The 22,239-nt window shown below is 33.2% G+C and overlaps 1 protein-coding gene across 1 annotated transcript; it reads left to right on the plus strand.

Annotated features, from left to right (window-relative positions):
* Positions 1–10: 10 nt before the first annotated feature.
* On the plus strand, positions 11–22,171 carry LOC134277165 (uncharacterized). Its single transcript, XM_062759448.1, has 34 exons — positions 11–206; positions 387–544; positions 949–1,130; positions 7,834–7,941; positions 8,523–8,675; positions 9,014–9,259; positions 9,838–9,925; positions 10,627–11,016; positions 11,197–11,366; positions 11,627–11,698; positions 12,036–12,210; positions 13,394–14,281; positions 14,528–14,590; positions 14,768–14,896; positions 14,993–15,123; positions 15,252–15,383; positions 15,511–15,576; positions 15,701–15,789; positions 16,352–16,472; positions 16,655–16,757; positions 17,210–17,265; positions 17,345–17,455; positions 17,545–17,632; positions 17,885–17,994; positions 18,542–18,583; positions 18,910–18,996; positions 19,252–19,323; positions 19,578–19,666; positions 19,756–19,876; positions 20,259–20,364; positions 20,510–20,571; positions 20,772–20,873; positions 21,432–21,470; positions 21,778–22,171. Exons 1-34 carry the CDS (start codon positions 181–183, stop codon positions 21,895–21,897), a joined length of 4,695 nt encoding a protein of 1,564 aa, XP_062615432.1. The 5' UTR covers positions 11–180; the 3' UTR covers positions 21,898–22,171.
* Positions 22,172–22,239: the final 68 nt, after the last annotated feature.

A 22,239-nucleotide genomic window follows, 5' to 3' on the forward strand; every position in this document is an offset into this window, starting at 1 on the left:
TTATAACATAACCTAGTCCTGGATTTCGGGAATGTTATTTCCGGTTTGGTTTTCACATGTATAATTTTCTTGAACACCGAACCCGATTTATTTTTGTGACATTGAGGCGGGAAATCCAACGTGGAAAAGGTTGGGATATGCATATCTCTTTTGAATGCCGTTATCCTTTCATCTCAGAAGATGCATGAAATAGACGAAGAAACAGGGTATGAATTTGTATGAAGTATAATATAGTGAATATGCGGTATTGAGGAAAAATGTTAACATCTTGATAAAGTTTTTTTGAAAATATGGGTACTATGGTACCCATTTTGATTACTTTTTGAAAAAAGGAGGGGTGTTAAAAAATATTTAATTTTCATTATTTTTATTTTTCGTATCCATAGTGACACTTGGAAAGACCTGTTTGATGGTGAATTAACATCACACTCTGGGTTTGTGACATCTTCCACAAAATTGGACAAGTTGTTACAGGAGTATGATTATGCAACTTCGTCCAGGTTCCGATGTATAAAAAGTTCCAAAGAATTTGGAAAAGATGTTGGTGAGAGCTTGTGGCTATATTTTATTATTCAATGCCAATTATGCTTTATTTAATACTTTAGAAATAGTAAACACTTTAGCTCACGGGAAGCATAGGGATATGGCGTCAGGTGGTTACATTTAAAATCAGTGTTTGACCATCGTCGCAAGCCACGGGTTTTGTGTCCATTCTATTTCCACAAACGGACACAAAACCCGTGGCTTGCGACGATGGTGTTTGACCTGCAATGGTTATATCCTATGAGGTATGCTTGGAAAATGAAACTATATATATGCAGGTTGAACATGTGTTTATGAAAGTTTTTCGATATAGTTGTTCCAATTACTCCCACCCTCCTCTAGATTATCAATTTTAAAAATCTATTTACTTTATACACACTTAAATTTCTTTTGCAATTGCTATAGATGTAGGAAGAATTGATAACGCCCATATTAGATTTGTGGACACACAGGGAAATGCTGAACCCCAAATAGAATATGATGCCATCCCTTTCATCATTATGGGTAAAAGAGTCCTTGAATGTCATCAGGGATATGACCGAGACAAAAGGAACAACGAAAAGAAAAAAATGAAATCAAGAGAAGATGTAAGTATGCATAATTTATTTACTACTTCAGAAAAAAAGTCCATTCATTAAACTTTACTTTAAACTTTAAACCAGTCACAGTTCAACATACTCCAATCACTAAAAAACAATAATCCAGTCTTGGTTCAACATACTCCATTCACTAAAAAACAATAATCCAGTATTTATTCAACATACTCCATTCACTTAACAACATAACCCAGTCACTGTTCAACATACTACAGATACTAAACAACATAACCAAGTCATGGTTCAACATACTCAAGTCACTAAACAACCTATTCTAGTCACTAAACAACATGACCCAGTCACTGAATAGCATAATCCAGTCATGGTTCAACATACTACATTCACTAGAAAACATAACCCAGTCTCGGTTCAACATACTCCATTCACTAAACAACATAACCCAGTCTTGGTTCAACATACTACATTCATTAAACAACCTAACCGAGGCGTGGTTCAACATCCTCCAGTCCCTGAATAACATAACCCAGTCTCGGTTCATTATACTCCATTCACTAAACAACATAATCCACTCCTGGTTCAACATCCTTCATTCACTAAACAACATAACCAAGTCACTGAATAGCATAACCCAGTCACAGTTCAACATACTCCAGTCAGTTAACAACCTAACCCAGTCTTGGTTCAACATACTACATTCACTAAACAACCTAACCCAATCACAGATCAACACACTACATTCACTAAAAACATAATCCAGTCTTGGCTCAAAATACTACATTCCCTAAACAACCTAACCCAGTCACAGATCAACATACTCCAGGCACTAAACAACATAACCCAGTCATGGTTCATCATACTCCAGGCACTAAACAACATAATCCAGTCACTAAACAACATAACCCATTCACTGAATAGCATAATCCAGTAATGGTTAAACATACTACATTCACTAAAAACATAACTCAGTCTTGGTTTAACAAACTTCATTCAGTTAACAACATAATCCATTCAAGGTTCAACATACTCCAGGCACTAAACAACATAACCCAGTCCTGGTTCATTATACTCCAGGCACTAAACAACATAATCCAGTCTTGGTTCAAAATACTACATTCACTAAACAAAATAATCCAGTCTTGGTTCAAAATACTACATTCACTAAACAACCTAACCCAGTCACAGTTCAACATACTCCTGGCACTAAACAACATAATCCAGTCTTGGTTCAACATACTACATTCACAAAACAACCTAACCCAGTCACAGTTCATCATACTCCAGGCACTAAACAACATTATCCAGTCTTGGTTCATCATACTCCAGGCACTAAACAACATAATCCTGTCTTGGATCAACATACTACATTCATTAAACAACCTAACCCAGTCTTGGTTTATCATACTCCAGGCACTAAACAACATAATCCAGTCTTGGTTCATCATACTCTAGGCTCTAAACAACATAATCCAGTCTTGGTTCATCATACTCCAGGCACTAAACAGCATAATCCAGTCTTGGTTCAACATACTACATTCACTTAACAAAATAATCCAGTCTTGGTTCAAAATACTACATTCACTAAACAACCTAACCCAGTCACAGTTCAACATACTCCTGGCACTAAACAACATAATCCAGTCTTGGTTCAACATACTACATTCACAAAACAGCCTAACCCAGTCACAGTTCATCATACTCCAGGCACTAAACAACATAATCCAGTCTTGGTTCATCATACTCCAGGCACTAAACAACATAATCCTGTCTTGGATCAACATACTACATTCATTAAACAACCTAACCCAGTCTTGGTTCATCATACTACATTCACAAAACAACCTAACCCAGTCACAGTTCAACATACTCCTGGCACTAAACAACATAACCCAGTCTTGGTTCAACATACTACATTCACAAAACAACCTAACCCAGTCACAGTTCATCATACTCCAGGCACTAAACAACATAATCCAGTCTTGGTTCATCATACTCCAGGCACTAAACAGCATAATCCAGTCTTGGTTCAACATACTACATTCACAAAACAGCCTAACCCAGTCACAGTTCATCATACTCCAGGCACTAAACAACATAATCCAGTCTTGGTTCATCATACTCCAGGCACTAAACAACATAATCCTGTCTTGGATCAACATACTACATTCATTAAACAACCTAACCCAGTCTTGGTTCATCATACTACATTCACAAAACAACCTAACCCAGTCACAGTTCAACATACTCCTGGCACTAAACAACATAACCCAGTCTTGGTTCAACATACTACATTCACAAAACAACCTAACCCAGTCACAGTTCATCATACTCCAGGCACTAAACAACATAATCCAGTCTTGGTTCATCATACTCCAGGCACTAAACAGCATAATCCTGTCTTGGTTCAACATACTACATTCACTAAACAAAATAATCCAGTCTTGGTTCAAAATACTACATTCACTAAACAACCTAACCCAGTCACAGTTCAACATACTCCTGGCACTAAACAACATAATCCAGTCTTGGTTCAACATACTACATTCACTAAACAACCTAACCCAGTCACAGTTCATCATACTCCAGGCACTAAACAACATAATCCAGTCTTGGTTCATCATACTCCGGGCACTAAACAGCATAATCCAGTCTTGGTTCAACATACTACATTCACTTAACAAAATAATCCAGTCTTGGTTCAAAATACTACATTCACTAAACAACCTAACCCAGTCACAGTTCAACATACTCCTGGCACTAAACAACATAATCCAGTCTTGGTTCAACATACTACATTCACAAAACAGCCTAACCCAGTCACAGTTCATCATACTCCAGGCACTAAACAACATAATCCAGTCTTGGTTCATCATACTCCAGGCACTAAACAACATAATCCTGTCTTGGATCAACATACTACATTCATTAAACAACCTAACCCAGTCTTGGTTCATCATACTACATTCACAAAACAACCTAACCCAGTCACAGTTCAACATACTCCTGGCACTAAACAACATAACCCAGTCTTGGTTCAACATACTACATTCACAAAACAACCTAACCCAGTCACAGTTCATCATACTCCAGGCACTAAACAACATAATCCAGTCTTGGTTCATCATACTCCAGGCACTAAACAGCATAATCCTGTCTTGGTTCAACATACTACATTCACTAAACAAAATAATCCAGTCTTGGTTCAAAATACTACATTCACTAAACAACCTAACCCAGTCACAGTTCAACATACTCCTGGCACTAAACAACATAATCCAGTCTTGGTTCAACATACTACATTCACTAAACAACCTAACCCAGTCACAGTTCATCATACTCCAGGCACTAAACAACATAATCCAGTCTTGGTTCATCATACTCCGGGCACTAAACAACATAATCCAGTCTTGGTCCATCATACTCCAGGCACTAAACAACATAATCCAGTCTTGGTTCATCATACTCCAGGCACTAAACAGCATAATCCTGTCTTGGTTCAACATACTACATTCACTAAACAAAATAATCCAGTCATGGTTCAAAATACTACATTCACTAAACAACCTAACCCAGTCACAGTTCAACATACTCCAGGCACTAAACAACATAATCCAGTCTTGGTTCAACATACTATATTCACTAAACAACCTAACCCAGTCTTGGTTCATCATACTCCAGGCACTAAACAACATAATCCAGTCTTGGTTCATCATACTCCAGGCATTAAACAACATAATCCAGTCTTGGTTCATCATACTCTAGGCACTAAACAACATAATTCAGTCTTGGTTCATCATACTCTAGGCACTAAACAACATTATTCAGTCTTGGTTCATCATACTCTAGGCACTAAACAACATAATCCAGTCTTGGTTCATCATACTCTAGGCACTAAACAACATAATTCAGTCTTGGTTCATCATACTCTAAGCACTAAACAACATAATCCAGTCTTGGTTCATCATACTCTAGGCACTAAACAACATAATTCAGTCTTGGTTTATCATACTCCAGGCACTAAACAACATAATCCAGTCTTGGTTCAACATACTATATTCACTAAACAACCTAACCCAGTCTTGGTTCATCATACTCCAGGCACTAAACAACATAATCCAGTCTTGGTTCATCATACTCTAGGCACTAAACAACATAATCCTGTCTTGGATCAACATACTACATTCATTAAACAACCTAACCCAGTCTTGGTTTATCATACTCCAGGCACTAAACAACATAATCCAGTCTTGGTTCATCATACTCCAGGCTCTAAACAACATAATCCAGTCTTGGTTCATCATACTCCAGGCACTAAACAGCATAATCCAGTCTTGGTTCAACATACTACATTCACTTAACAAAATAATCCAGTCTTGGTTCAAAATACTACATTCACTAAACAACCTAACCCAGTCACAGTTCAACATACATCTGGCACTAAACAACATAATCCAGTCTTGGTTCAACATACTACATTCACAAAACAGCCTAACCCAGTCACAGTTCATCATACTCCAGGCACTAAACAACATAATCCAGTCTTGGTTCATCATACTCCAGGCACTAAACAACATAATCCTGTCTTGGATCAACATACTACATTCATTAAACAACCTAACCCAGTCTTGGTTCATCATACTACATTCACAAAACAACCTAACCCAGTCACAGTTCAACATACTCCTGGCACTAAACAACATAACCCAGTCTTGGTTCAACATACTACATTCACAAAACAACCTAACCCAGTCACAGTTCATCATACTCCAGGCACTAAACAACATAATCCAGTCTTGGTTCATCATACTCCAGGCACTAAACAGCATAATCCTGTCTTGGTTCAACATACTACATTCACTTAACAAAATAATCCAGTCTTGGTTCAAAATACTACATTCACTAAACAACCTAACCCAGTCACAGTTCAACATACTCCTGGCACTAAACAACATAATCCAGTCTTGGTTCAACATACTACATTCACTAAACAACCTAACCCAGTCACAGTTCATCATACTCCAGGCACTAAACAACATAATCCAGTCTTGGTTCATCATACTCCGGGCACTAAACAACATAATCCAGTCTTGGTCCATCATACTCCAGGCACTAAACAACATAATCCAGTCTTGGTTCATCATACTCCAGGCACTAAACAGCATAATCCTGTCTTGGTTCAACATACTACATTCACTAAACAAAATAATCCAGTCATGGTTCAAAATACTACATTCACTAAACAACCTAACTCAGTCACAGTTCAACATACTCCAGGCACTAAACAACATAATCCAGTCTTGGTTCAACATACTATATTCACTAAACAACCTAACCCAGTCTTGGTTCATCATACTCCAGGCACTAAACAACATAATCCAGTCTTGGTTCATCATACTCCAGGCATTAAACAACATAATCCAGTCTTGGTTCATCATACTCTAGGCACTAAACAACATAATTCAGTCTTGGTTCATCATACTCTAGGCACTAAACAACATTATTCAGTCTTGGTTCATCATACTCTAGGCACTAAACAACATAATCCAGTCTTGGTTCATCATACTCTAGGCACTAAACAACATAATTCAGTCTTGGTTCATCATACTCTAGGCACTAAACAACATAATCCAGTCTTGGTTCATCATACTCTAGGCACTAAACAACATAATTCAGTCTTGGTTTATCATACTCCAGGCACTAAACAACATAATCCAGTCTTGGTTCAACATACTATATTCACTAAACAACCTAACCCAGTCTTGGTTCATCATACTCCAGGCACTAAACAACATAATCCAGTCTTGGTTCATCATACTCTAGGCACTAAACAACATAATTCAGTCTTGGTTCATCATACTCTAGGCACTAAACAACATAATCCAGTCTTGGTTCATCATACTCTAGGCACTAAACAACATAATTCAGTCTTGGTTCATCATACTCTAGGCACTAAACAACATAATCCAGTCTTGGTTCATCATACTCTAGGCACTAAACAACATAATCCAGTCTTGGTTCATCATACTCTAGGCACTAAACAACATAATCCAGTCTTGGTTCATCATACTCTAGGCACTAAACAACATAATCCAGTCTTGGTTCATCATACTCTAGGCACTAAACAACATAATTCAGTCTTGGTTCATCATACTCTAGGCACTAAACAACCAATCCCAGTCACTAAACAACATAACCCAGTCACTGAATAGCATAACCCCATCACAGTCAAACATACTACATTCACTAAAAACGTAACTCAGTCTTGGTTTAACAAACTTCATTCAGTTAACAACATAATCCATTCAAGGTTCAACATACTACATTCACTAAACAACATAATCTAGTCTTGGTTCAACATACTTCATTCACTTAACAACATAACCCAGTCACAGTTCAACACACTCCAGGCACTAAACAACATAACCCAGTCTTGGTTCATTATACTGCATTCACTTAACAACATAACCTAGTCTCGGTTCAACATACTCCATTCACTAAACAACATAACCCAGTCCTGGTTCGACATACTCCAGGCACTAAACAACATAACCCAGTCCAGGTTCAACATACTCCTTTCACATAACAACATAACCCAGTCACAGTTCAACATACTCCAGGCACTAAATAACATAATCCACTCACTGTTCAACATACTCCATTCATGGTTCAACATACACCCCTTAAGAACATTACCCATCCATTGAATATTTATATCACCATAGCTCTTTTTCTTTAGTCTGACCACATGTACAAACGAAAGCGTAGATTGGTGCAGAACAGCAAAAAGAAAGCATGTCCTGTTCGAATAAAGATTCGTCATGTTGTGAAGTTCTCAAGCTATTCAGTAGGTATTAATGTGCATTATAGATTGCAGAAAATTGTATCAATGCATGTGAATTGTAAATATATTCAGGAAACAGGAAACAGACTCCCTACTGTTTCATCCGTCAGGTCATTTGCTTTGCTAAATCTAACGTTACAAGTCTCCCGAGTATATCAGTTTGACGCCTCAACTCATCATACTCAACGAGTCACGGAGTATGCCAGCTGGCTCTCCACTGAGATGACCAGACTTCTCTCAGCTCTACTTCCGGGTACTGCAGTACTGTTTGACACCTCAAACATCAAACGGAGTCTGAGATCACATCAGAATATGCAGCTTACTACCACTTGGCAGAATAGCACACCTTACTGTTCTGCTCAAGTGGACCTTTTAGTATGCCACATGATTCTGAGGCCTTCATGTATCTTGCATAGCTGGGTTTGCCCTTTCGCAAAGTATTTTGTTTAATATGTATATTACTTGTGATTTGTTTGTACATATGTTTTTGATATTGCATAATACAACATAATTTTAAACTTAAACTGTCTAAGTTGTTTGTTGACACAAATTTAATTTATACAAGACCCAATTTTGTTTTAAAGCTGTCTGGTGAAGAAAATACACGTTATCATCAGAAGAAACTGGTGAAGATTCTTAAAGAAGACTTTAAGAATTCACAAGCAGAGAAAATTGAACATCGTTTTTATGTACAGTTTCCTGATGTTAAAGATCATAGAAACCATCTGAAAGGAGAGGTAAATAAGTAAAATTTTAATGGTACATGTATTACTTTTCAATTCTGCTACACTATCAGGACCTTACCTTACAAATAAACTACTTTTAAGGTATTAAAGTTTCATGGCATATTTTCTGATTGCAATAGATATTGCTACAAAAAGAGAATAATCAAGGATCATTACCCTATGTATTGCTTATTAAAGTTTTCAAATCTGAGTGCTACTTTTCTCCTCCATAATGTTATAAGTACAAACCAGTAGAGCTATAGTCTTATCAGAGATTTTTAACCTCTTAAAGTTTATTGTGAACAGAATAACTTCGATACTTTTTAAAATAATATACATTTATTTATCAGGCATCCTGTATCCTCCAGCCAATGGACAAAAGACTATCAGATTACATAAAGAAAGTTGTTTCTGAACATGGAGTGACAAGTACCCTAAAAATGAAATTGCTTTTAGAGGTATTTTTAAAACAATCAATCTTTCCAAATGCTTCTCTTCCACCAAAGCATAATAAAAGATTCTGGCCATCACTCAAGGATATCTACAATCACATGGCAGCGCAGTTTTTGAAACTGAGAGATAGCCGTGTTGACCAGGTATAGTTATACCAAATTGCAGATTAAGTCCGCTTTAATTAATATAATGATTCTTATTAATTAAAATCTAGATAATTTTTTTTTCAAATATTTTATTTTTACCCTTTCTGCGGCCAGTATTAATTCATGGCTATGAATACTGAGTTGGCAGATAATTTTTGAATGAATAACTGGATAACTGTAAAATCAAACACTGACGAGCAAATTTGTTTTTGATGCCCCTCTTCAAAGAAGAGGGCATCTTGCTTTGCTGTTGTCTGTTGCCGTTCATTTTCTGTGCAGAGGTTGCCCTATTAATGCACATAGTGACAGGAAATTTAATACACAGATTTAACATCAGAATATCTGGCAGTTCTGTATTGGGCATGATGTTGTGTTGGCCATTTTTTACAGAATTATGTGCCATTGACTTTGAAAAATTCCAGTTATTTGGGATGGGGGTGGGTTGGGGGCTTAAGTGTTTAACGAAATGAAAGATTTTTGTTATGTAAATTTTGCTTTTGAATTTTTTTCTCATAAATAAAAAACGCTATATGTATGACATGAATGCAAACTTTCCTTTTATTTAATTCTATAAGAAATTGGTAGTTGAAATGGTGGAAGAGCAACGGTCATTGCATAAGGGTGAAAAATTCTACATCAGAATCAAAAAAGACCAGGAACCAGGTATATTTTCCAGTGAAAGTTAGATTGACAAATGTATTACCCAGTAGATAAATGTTTAAGGCAAATTATTAATTTATTAAACTCCCTGCAAAAAAAGTTTGGGGGTTATTCCCTGCAAACAAAGTTTGGGGGGTTATATATAGGTATCACTTCGTCTGCCTGTCCTGTTGTCTGTCTGTGCAAACATGTATGGTCGCTTTTTGTGGTGGAACATTAGAACTACATTCTTTACTTGAGGGTTTGTATTGACCTTGACCAAGGTTATTTTTGGCAATTTCAAGGTCAATAAAAAAATGTACATATTTCATTCCTGTCCATATTTTTCTTCTGGATAAATTTATTTTTCACAAAGATTGCTCATATGACCTGAGGATGTGTCATTACCTTGTCCCAAGGTCATTTAGGCAAGTTCAAGGTCACTGAAAGAAAAGTGCATAATGTATTTATGGTGCAAATTTAAAGTTTTACCTTTCTTTTTACTAGGATGCACCTTAGTTTCACAAAAAAGATATAAATAGCAATTGTACATGTATTTGTAATCTAAATGTCACAGCACATATATTAAAAAATGTATGTGATTTGACACCTTCTCTGAAGTCAGCAGGGGGTATTTGTCCCTTTTGGACAGTTCTAATTCTAAGTTGGAAGATGATCTATAAATAACATACAGAAATATTAATATTTATTTTACATATGTACAGATCTTGATATTGATGTTCCTGATGAGAATGTGTTTCTTGATGAAGACTTCATGGTAAGGAATGATCGACAAAACATGGCTGTCCACAAGTTTTTATATGTTCATCAGACTCCTTGGCAGAGACAGCTTCTAAAGAGGTATGGCAACGAGATTTGTCTACTGGATGCTACCTATCGTACCACCAAGTATTCCCTGCCATTGTACTTCCTATGTGTTCCAACTAATGTCAATTACATGACTGTTGCAACATTTATTCTGGAAACAGAGGACACTTTTTCAATCCAGGAAGCCTTATCTATCATCAAAGCTTGGAATCCTGATTGGGAACCAGCATATTTCATGTGCGATTATGCTGAAGAGGAAATAAATTCAATTGAATCTGTGTTTCCAGGTTGGTTTTTTCAATCATTACCATTTTATCTAAAAGAATGTGAATTCTGGTTTTGCTTTATGAAAATGATAGAAGTATTTTGTTTTCTATAGAATAAAGTCATATATGTTTTAATGTGATCATCTGACATCTGTCACATATGTTCCAAACAAGTGAATAATTTAGATATGAAATTTTTAGAGGCATTAGTGTATTTATGCGATTTCCATCGTGAACAAGCATGGGAACGCTGGTTGAAAGCTTCCCACAATGATGTTGGAAAGGACAAATCTGAAATTTTAAGCTTGCTACGATCCATTGCAAGATCAAAAACTGAAGAAGAGTTTGAAGTAACAAAGTCCAAATTACAGGTATATTTTTAAAGAAAGAGAAAAAAGTAATTAAATAATTGAAGAAATAATTCATATTCAATTCTATATATTTAAATTTCTTTATTTGTGTACATGTATACAAGTAAACATTTAAACCTGTATTTGTAACCAAGTTTAGTACTTGCAGTGTTTAAACTTACTGCAATGATGCTAAATATTTTCAGATTAAAATAAACTTTAATTCACCAACATAAACTAATGACATAAATGAACAGATTTTTTTGATGAATTTTGTACAGGAAAGTAAGTTTTGGGAGGACAACACCAGATTTAGAAGATGGTTTGAAAGCAGGTGGCTGAACAAACACAAGGTTATGGATATTAAATAAACTGTAAAATCTGATATATTTTGGGGGGTTAGATTTTCAAGGTTTGGGGAAAAAATATTGGTTTGCTTTGATTTGATTTTGTGTTTGAAAATGTTAATCAGTAATGCATGTGATATTTTACATTTCATGGTGGTCATAAATTCATGAGTTCTTCCATACCTTGAAAACAACAAAAATTTATACCCCTTCCACAAAAACAGAATTGTGATTTCACAGTACATTGTACTTATTTCATATTGAAAAACACAAGATATTTTTAGCTTGTTTACTTTTTACTCTAAAAAAATCATGCCACATAATTTATAATTTTTCATTTTAGCGATGGGTTCAAGCATTTCGCCAAAAAAGGTTCAATACATCTGTAAATACAAACAATGGCGTAGAAAGACAGAATAAATCTTTAAAATATGAGTATCTGGACACCAAGAAAGCTAAATCCCTCTGCCACCTTCTCACTGTACTCTGGAATGATTTTTTCCCGATGCTTACCAAAGGTTGGTCCTAGTGTATATTACAAATATATTTGTTGTAGTATAAAATTATCGAAAAACAAATTTTTGTTGTAATGCAAACCATTTTAAATAATTAATGGAATCGGTTTGTAAACTTTACAATTTGTAAATTTAAATTAGCTTTAAATTTCAATAATTATCTGAGTGAATGTTTATGATGCTCTTTAACGACGTTCGATCCTGATATTTAAAGTCTTAAACTTTTTTTGCCAAGTATATTTTTAGTTTCTACATACATAGCTAAATTAAAATTCAAATCAAAAAATGGGGGTCAATACGCTTCTTTTTGGCGCTACAGTACATTTAATATGACCTCTTTGCACTGAAATTTGTGTCTTGATTAAAAATTAAATTTTGGACGTTTTCCCTCCAATATTTTTATCCGATTACAGCATGAAATAAAATGAACTCTAAGTTTGTTTAGAAAAAGACACTTAAAAATTGTGACTAAGGAAAAGTATTTAAATTGCTTCGCATAATCAATTATTTGACCTTTCTGCACTAATAAAAAGTGATTTTTCTGGCATTGAAAATTCAATAAGCAAGAAAATTATTTTAAAGTCTTAAACTTTTTCTGATTTTAAGCAAATAGGTCAAATTTATCTTGAATGTATAGAAAAGGACATCAAAAGTGGGGGTATATGTTGTAAATTTTTAGATATTACTAAGAAAGTGTCAATTTTACGTTAAAATTGGCTCAATTTTTTCCCGGATTTTCAGAATATATTACTATATTTGTCACACTTTGTTAATAGAATTCATAAGAAATAATTTAATAGATATTTCAGAACCAGTATAATACATTTCACTGCAAAAAACATCTTTGTGTGCAACATGGATGGTAAAATAAGAATCCAAAATTAACAGTACTATTATAGTTCAAAATGGAAAAACTGACCATTTTCGTCTAAAAAACCTTCCGCCACAAAATATAGTCCCTAGCGTAATTCTACTTGAATGGAATTTAATCGCGGTTTTCTCATTAAATATAGTTAAATTTGCATCGTAGAATTCAGATTTAATGTTAGAAATTAAAAATGATGCAGAATGTTATAAATAAAGGACCTGACCAAAATACGCTCAAAATCTCAGGATCGAACGTCCTTAAGCTAACTGTTAAACTGGTTTACACATACAGCTGTAGCTTAGAGCATTGACAATTTAGAATATTATTTAAGGTACATAAGACAAAATTTGACAGCAGCAGAAGAGGCAAAGACATATAGTGCCAATGTTCCAGACTTTTTGAGAAACAGGCCAAAAAATGTAGTAAAACACTGTGTCACAAGATGGGAAGAATCAGCCAATATACCACCAGATGACATTGATCATATAGGAGATGGTCACTTTCTTGTGAGAAGTCAATCCCCTGGAAGTTCACAGGTTTATAGTGTGAACTTCTTCTCGGAGGAGTTCCCTGTACCATCATGTGATTGCGATGACTGGGCAAGGCACCATTTGGTTTGCAAGCACTTCTGTGCAATATTTAGACAGGTGAATGGGTGGAATTGGGAACAACTTCCAGAAGAATACAGAAGTAACCCCTTCCTTACACTAGATACAGATGTTCTTTTGGAATACAACTCCTTCCCAGCCCATGAACATGACCATGAAAAGGAAATCAGTTTCTTAGATGACCAAAATGAAACTGAAATCACCAAAGATGAAAAGTCTCAGATCCATGATATTGGCTTGCCCAGTAAGGCTAGACTTGCAAAAGTCCACTCAAACATAAGTAGTCTTTGCCAAGTTATTAAAGATCATGCATACAACTGCAAGGATATTCAAATATTGCAAGTAGTTTATCAAAATTTACAGCAAAATGTAGAGATGCTGAGAAGTAACTTTCCTCAGAAAACCACCTCATCAGAATTTATTTTGGACAACCCAGATAAGAAGATGACATACATAGCAACAAGGCCATCAAACATCAGAAGGTTGTCTCTATCGAAGAGGAAGAAGAAAGGGGTTGGCAGACATGGCCTTTCAGCAGAAAGAATGAGGTACCATCATTCTTCAAAGGGAGTAGATGACCTCATAACAGAAAGTAATGGTAGGTCGAAAATAAGAAATCATTTCATTTTGTAAGATTCTGTTCATTTAATATGTAGCCATATATACAAAAGATTCAATAAACCAATGTAAAACTTGACAGATTTAAATTTGTGAATAAACTCTGATTACCCGGTAAACAAAAGCAGGAAAACTTGACATCAGTGAATAATTAATTGTCCAATGTACACGGGCCAAGCATTTGCTTCCTTTTCTTTAGATGCCTGTATTTTTTTTTCTTCTTTAGAAAGCAGTGTAACTGAGGAAGTCATCACAATTGAGGATGATGATATATATTTGCAAGTTCCAGGTACATGATCATTAAAATCAGATATTTTAATATGAAAAATTATTCACTCTGATTTTAACCACAATTATTACAATACATGACAGATCAAGTTTTTTTTTCAAAGTTTTCATGAGACAAGTAATGTATATAATAAAAATATAAACCCCAATATTATCAGTTGCATTGTTCTCATTCAAGCTGTGAAGGGAATCTTGAAGAAAACATTGAATGAGTGTAACCAAAAAGAAAAAAAGATTGTTCGATTTCCTGATTATGTACAGGAAGAGAGCAGAAGGGGAAAGGTGTCGACAATGGACAATAGTAAAGGTATAAATACATTTTAATAATAAGTTATTCAAAAGCATATAAAGAAACATGCAGTGGTTATGATTAACATATTATGATTTTTTAATAATTTTACAGCATTGAAGGAGTTGAAGAAAGTTTGGGGCCTGGAAAATGGTTCTGGTTACATCTTTGGAAAAGTGTCCAATTTTTATGTCACAGACCATGATTTAAGATCTCTTGATGGCATAAACTGGTTGACAGATCAGGTGAATATTTCTCTTTAGCATTTACAATTGTTATGATTTTCTGGGATTTGAGTGAACAGAAATTCTTGCACAAATTTCATTCAAATTTAGATGAATTAGAGATTGATTATAAACAAATGTAATTGCAGGTTATCGATGCTTATTTATCCTTGATTGTTCAAAAGGAAATTGAGAAAGGTCACAAAGTTACCATGTATTCCTCACAGATGATGACCCAAATAATGAGTGGAACCTTCTCTGTGAGAAATTGCCGTCGAAAGGTTGCAATCTACAAAAACTTAATTGTGAAAAGCATGCATAAGTTCACCTATTCTGTAAATTCTTTGTTCCATGTTTGAAACTATCATGAATTTAAAATACACTGTATTACACTGTTCCACTTTACAGTTGAAACTCTATGGATATTCCGCAATACTTGGAGCTGTTTGCCAAAACCAACATTGGACACTTGCAGTATATATATTCTCAATTTTTCTGAAATTATTTTTAAAACGATATAGTTCAATGGAAGAAAAAAGCAATAATTTATAGCATTCCAAAACAAACATACTATAAAGTTTGAAATATATTTTAATAGATAATAAATCCGGGAGAGGGCATTGTTAATTATTTCAATCCAATGTCGGAGAGGAGAATACAGATTGAAGAAATTCAAAGAAACTGGTGGTAAGCTGTTAAAAGAGTCAGAATGAGCATGATTTATTTATGGATTGCTAACTAGTAGTGATGGATAAATACTCTTTCTGGATATTTAATATTTTTTTTTAATTGATGATATGCATTTTTGCATGTATATGAACTGACAAGTATATTATTTTGGAAAGTAATAAAGTACTGAATATGACTCTCTGTTTCAAAAACATTTATTGTTTTGTAAAATATAAGGTACATAATTGATGTATGATTCTGATCAGTTGTACATTTTTTTTCTTTTTTATCAAACAGGATGATCAAAGCATAACATGCAATAATACATAACAAGGACAATTTTGTATGCATGCTTGGCTTTGAATTTGTATGAATTTTGTATTGATTCTGTGCTGCAACTCCATATAGAAATTGTAAGCATGATGATACACATAACATTACATTGAGATTTATAAAATTATGCATGTGGGGTTAATCATTTTTCAATGACAAAAAGTTTTCATTAATATTCAAAATTGGTTTTGAGGTCTTCAATGATTTGCTTAATTTGGTGTATAATTAAAAAAAATATATTCTTCAGTTTGTACATAAATGAGAGGATGTTAGTGTACAATGAGCTGGAAATCAAAGACTGGGTTGTACAGACAACAGATCATTCCAAACAGAAAGACAGCTACAACTGTGGAGTTTACTGCCTAATGGTGTGTTTTAATGTTCTTACTATTATTACATCCATGAAGATAATGTTTGTATATTAGATAATTTTAAAATCAATTTGTTTTATTTATTTTGAAAATGAACTTTTCAATAACTTTCTGTGGCTGTTTAAGTTTACAAGTCAATTAACTCATGATGTAATGATGTAATGACCAATCATTTTCAGTTTGCTGAAAGATATTTCAGCAAGGAACTAAATATGAACATACCAAGATCTGAACTAAAGTGTGCAAGGGAAAAAATTGCATTAGCTCTGATGAAATTTTGTGGTAAGAAAGGGAACTTTCCATACAAGTAAAAAATTTAGCCAAACATGAATTTTAAATTAAAATATTTTTCAAACCCCCCCCCCCCCCCCCCCCCCCCCCCCACTGAATATGTAATGTTAGAGAAATAGAAATACATGGACTTGCACGTAGTCCAATCAATAATGAGATAATTATTATTTATATCATTAATCGTATATATTATCAATTAATATTAGAATAATGAAATAGTCAGTAACTCAGTATGGGCACCAAAGAAATAATTGCAGGGTAGTTAATAGAATGTTTTATTATTAAAAAATGTACCAAAGAAAACCTGCATTGACATGTAACTGCTTTCTTTTAAACTTTGTTAACTTTATATTAGTAAGTTTATGAACGCGTACAATATTACATTATTTTACCTTTTCTTCCTTAACGAGAAAAACTACAGTCTAAAACATTTTTTTTTCAAGGTTATCAAACAGATTTCTGTCCTTCTTGTGGATTTACTACTTGTCAGGAAAAATGGGTATGTATGTGACAATGAAATAAGATATTTATGTAATGCTACTCATGAACTCTTGCATGAACCTAATTTTTTTCTTCAGATCGCATGTGAAAAGTGTGCAAGGACATTCCACAGGACCGATGACTGCATTGGATTTGAGAACATATCCAAAAAATCTCTGATTTGCAGGATGTGCTTGATTAATACTCCAGTATGTATTTGACATTTTACTAATTTAAATCAATTATTGAATGTCTATTAAGTAAAATTGGTGGTTTTTCCTAATTATTAAATCAATAGCAGGTAGAAAAAAATTTGGAGACTTCAAAGGACAGTGTGAAAGTTGGAGAAAATAAATGTTTGCAGAGCTTGAAGAGTGAAAATGCAGGTGTGTTATCAAAGGGAAATTCATTTTTTTCTTTGTTGAATTTTTCTTCTGAATGTTAGATCCATTTGTTTGCTTCTAATGAAATATGGCTGATTAAAAAAAAAATGTTTTTGAAAGTGTATATTTTTAACTTCTTCCATATGAGTCGGGTAGTTCAAATAGTTAATTTGTATTTTTAGTTGTTTTAACTTTTATAGACTGAAGTTTTTAGATTAATTCTTAGGTGCTCTTTGCTTTTTTTGCTTCCAACAGTTGAGAGCTTGTGGGCAAAAAAGCCAGTTGGACACCTGTGTTGTAAAATTGGTCACCACAAATTGAGTGACATTTCTTTTCATTGTTTGAAAACAATGCTTCCGGACGAGGTATGAATCTTTTTCTGACTTTTAACCAATAATGCCTTTCTTTATTGCCCTATTTCTACTTCTGATTTTAGAAATTAATGGGTTAAGGTAGGCATAGAGATTTTTTAAATAAAATTTCCAGCAACACTGGTTAATTTCAAAAGATATTGATATTGACTGGACATTTACCGGGTATTTAAAATAGAATAAAACTTGTTTTATTGGATAAGAAAATCTTGGGAAGAAATTTAAAAGAAAAATGATAACCTTGAGTATAAAAAAAAATTTGTATCTGGCCATTACGTTGAGACATTGTAAAATTCATGGCAATCTGTTTACTTTTCTTTTAATGGTAAAAAATAAAACATTGGATGTTCTTATTTAATTAATTATGACATTGTTTGGATATATATATATATTTTTTTAGGTCTTTTTGTCAAGTTATAGGTTACCATAACACAATTGCAAATAGGCACATTAAAAAATGCAGTGGGAAGGACCCAGGGTGCAGAAGAAATTAAATCAAGTTCAAAAGAAAATTTTTAAAAATTTTAATGATTTTTTTCAGATCATTGATGTTTACATATATCTGCTGACTTCTTCTCATGAGGTATCTTTTTTAATTCATCTTTATTTATTCCAATATTTATATTTTTATAGGGGCATATTTTTTGTGTGCTTGCTGATAAACTCAGTTTGCGACTGCTAAATCAGCATTGAAAAGGTTGCAAATACCAAAGTAAAAGATATATATTCCCTAAATACCTGGTACTGCAATCTGTGCATTAATTTTCTGACAGTTATCATATAAATTAATGGCAATTTTGTTTATTAAATGCACTATACCGGTAATTATATTAGTGCTGATACAATATGACATCAGATGATTCACTAAATTTTGAATGTTTAATTTCAAATGTGTACAATGTATTATAGAACAAGAGGGTGTATCATGTCAAGTGCCCTATAATGACGGCAATATTTCAAGGGAATGGAGAGTTGCATGGCTTCCTTAATACAGAGGTAAGATATCAATTTAAGCTGTCTGATTACATTTATTAAATACACCTTGCACTAGCTAAAAGAATTAATTGTTTACAATATTATGGAAAGAAGTCACTGTTGGCATCTTGATGTCTTTGGTGACTTTATAAATATAGGACAGCTGTAATAATTAAGACATTTAAATGAATCATTAGATTTATTATCATTATTTATCTTCTATAAAGGTGGAGTTAAATAAGTGAATATAACATTGATTTTTTGTTTATTTAATAGGTGCCCAAGTTGGATGAATTTGATATTATTTGTGGTGCACTAAATGAAGGTTCATGCCACTGGAGCCTCATTGTAAGCATTTAATGTTATTTAAGAATTAATGATTAGAATCCTAATATTTAAGGAATATAACTGTCGAATTTTTTGATTTATGATGTCATCAATTGAGTGGCTTGCGTGAAAATTTTCATAAACCATAAAGGTGATTATGCACAACATTATTACGCAAGTTTCTGAATGGGGAGTATAAGCTTTCTATATTAAAAACTTGTACATCATTCTACAATTGTAGTATAATAATTATTTTAAAGCAAAAATATTTTCAGTACGTGGAACCTCAGAATAAATTGTTGTATTACATCAACCCATTAGGAGAGTCATACAACAGGCTAGGACAAATTGAAGAGAAGTGGAAGTAAGTCTATATATCATATTATATTTTTAAAATATTGGTCAGTCTGTAATATTCTATTTATCATTATGTCCTTATTTTAAATATTTCAGAGAATTTTTATTCGGTAGAGAAAATTTGGGCATCGAGGAATCCACCACTGAGTGGTATGTCCATGCTAAAAAACATCCACGTCAGAGGGATTCTACATCCTGTGGAGTGATAGTCTTGAAGGTAGTAGCAAATACTTTATGTTAGTTTTATGTCACTTTAAAAGTTAAGATTAAAGGTTCATCCCAAGATAAGTTTTTAACCATGCTTTTTTGGTTGATGCATATAAGGATTCTTCAAAATAGTGAAATAAAAGCAATGAAATTATAGTTATAATTTTATACAATCAAAAACATTAAGACATTTTCAAATGTAAGTTAAATTAAGTAAGGTACCAAGGTTTTAGAATATTCAAGTAATGTGATTTTCTTATTTTATTTATTCATATTCTAGCTTTTACAAGTTTCGTATTTCAGTACAGATAAGAGCCAAATTAAATTCTGTGGAAAATACCTTTTATTTTCAAATTTCTATTTGAAATGAAAACATTTTATTTCATTTGTAGTTTTTAGAGTGTTTGCTTCAAGATGATGATTTGGATATTAATATCCAAAAGAGTGAAATGATGCAAGCGAGAAAAAACATTGGGCAACTCCTGTTAAAAAACAGTGGTACAGTAATTGCTTATGAATAAGATATTGTACATGTATTTATAAATGATATCTGTACTAATAACTTTTTAAATTAAATTTTAAACTTTGGATACTTTTTAATTATTTCTTTCATTACTTTATTATCTTTCATGTTAATCAACAGATGATTTGGATTGCTACTGCCGGTATTGTTTCACAAAAGCATCAACATTAAAGGGACCATTGGTAATATTACTAGTCTTTCAATAAATAAGTTGCTATACAAAGTCTTATAGCTTGCTAGTACATGTACTACATTTCCTGCATTTTGAAGATTTAACTGTGTAGTCAATTTTTTCAGTGTTGATTGTATTTGTTCAACAGCATATTATCAAATATTATTAAAACATTTTGATTACAAAATGAATATATTTCTTTACATTAAGGTTCGATGTGAGCAATGTATTGAGCCAAAGTTCTTTCACAGAACCTGTGTATGTCACTTGCATTCAGCTTTAGACAGTGATCCTATTCAAGAGGTCAAAGAGGTAAAAGAAACATGTTTTTAGTCAACTTGAGCTTAAAACTATAATTGAGCTGTCTAATCACATATTGTTGTGTCCATCTGTTTGTTCACTTTTTTGACATCTCAATAACTTTACTTAGGCTTATTTTAAACCAAATGTTCCACAATATAAGCATCATTGGGTTAATTTTGTCATTGGAGATTGTCTGATCAAAAGTTGGGCCACTTCCTCTTAAGATGATCATGATAAAGAGAATAGAGCTATAGAAAAGAGAAATACTCAGTGAAAATAAAACTTCATTATTTTAATGTGTAGATTTGAATTTGTTGAAATAGTTACCTCCTGAATAGGAATGGGGAACAAAAATGAACAGTTGTATAAGTTCAACAAAATCATTGTTTAGATTTATTTGCAGTCATGTAGCTTTATTGTGTTAAATTTCAAGTTATATGGAAATGGTTAATTGACTATGAAAGATATACTTAAGAAAATGATTTCTTTCTGTCATATATACATGCACTTTGAAAATCAAATCACAATTAAATATCTGAATTATTTTGTCATGATAAATTATTTTAGATCTCTGGAGAATATAATTTGAGGAAAGACCCCCAAAAGGTAATGATATTTTATCGAATTTGGGTATATAAAATCAAAAATTAAATAACAGCCTTTTTTGTTGTCATTGATCAAGAATATGTTTAACTTCTATTCCTGTGGAACTTAAAAATATGTATGAATACTGTATCTGTATGTGTGCTTGTATGTCTTTGTCATTAATTAATGAGCATTTACTGTTTCACCGTGAAGATTAAATGCTTAAATTAGATAATTATAGTTATAGGGACAGATACGAAATGGTCTGATAAAATGAGGGAGTACACCAAAAACGTTGTCTTTGTTTAAAAACTCAATTACATTTCAGAAAAGAAAGAGAGCATCTTTCTTGTACTCAGATATTAGAGGAAGGTACACAAAAGTTTCAGCATGCCATTGCATTGAAGTTGAAAATTTCTTAGTTAGACTTTTAAAGCAATTGCAATAATTTCAGCAGTTTAATTAATGCTGTAGTTGTAGCAAACAACCATTGCAAAGATTCTCTCATCCTTTTATGTTTACAAATGGGAATCTTTGAAATGTTCCTAGTTCAATCATTATTACACATGTAAATGAAAGTTTCATACTAAACATTTTTGCATGGTTTGAAGTACTAATAATGATATTTAGTAAACATGCAAGCATGTAACATATAAAATGCACCCATTTTGAATATGTTGAATTCAGCACCAGGCAAAAAATACAATTAGCTAAAAAAAAAATACTGTATATATGTTGAGCAATGTATTTATATTGACTTAATGTGTATGGTTTAATGTATGATTGGTTA

This window comes from Saccostrea cucullata, unplaced genomic scaffold (genome assembly GCF_032062105.1).
Source record: "Saccostrea cucullata isolate Sc308-1 unplaced genomic scaffold, CSIRO_AGI_Scuc_v1 ctg7081, whole genome shotgun sequence".
In the NCBI taxonomy this organism is placed as follows: Eukaryota; Metazoa; Mollusca; class Bivalvia; order Ostreida; family Ostreidae; genus Saccostrea; species Saccostrea cuccullata.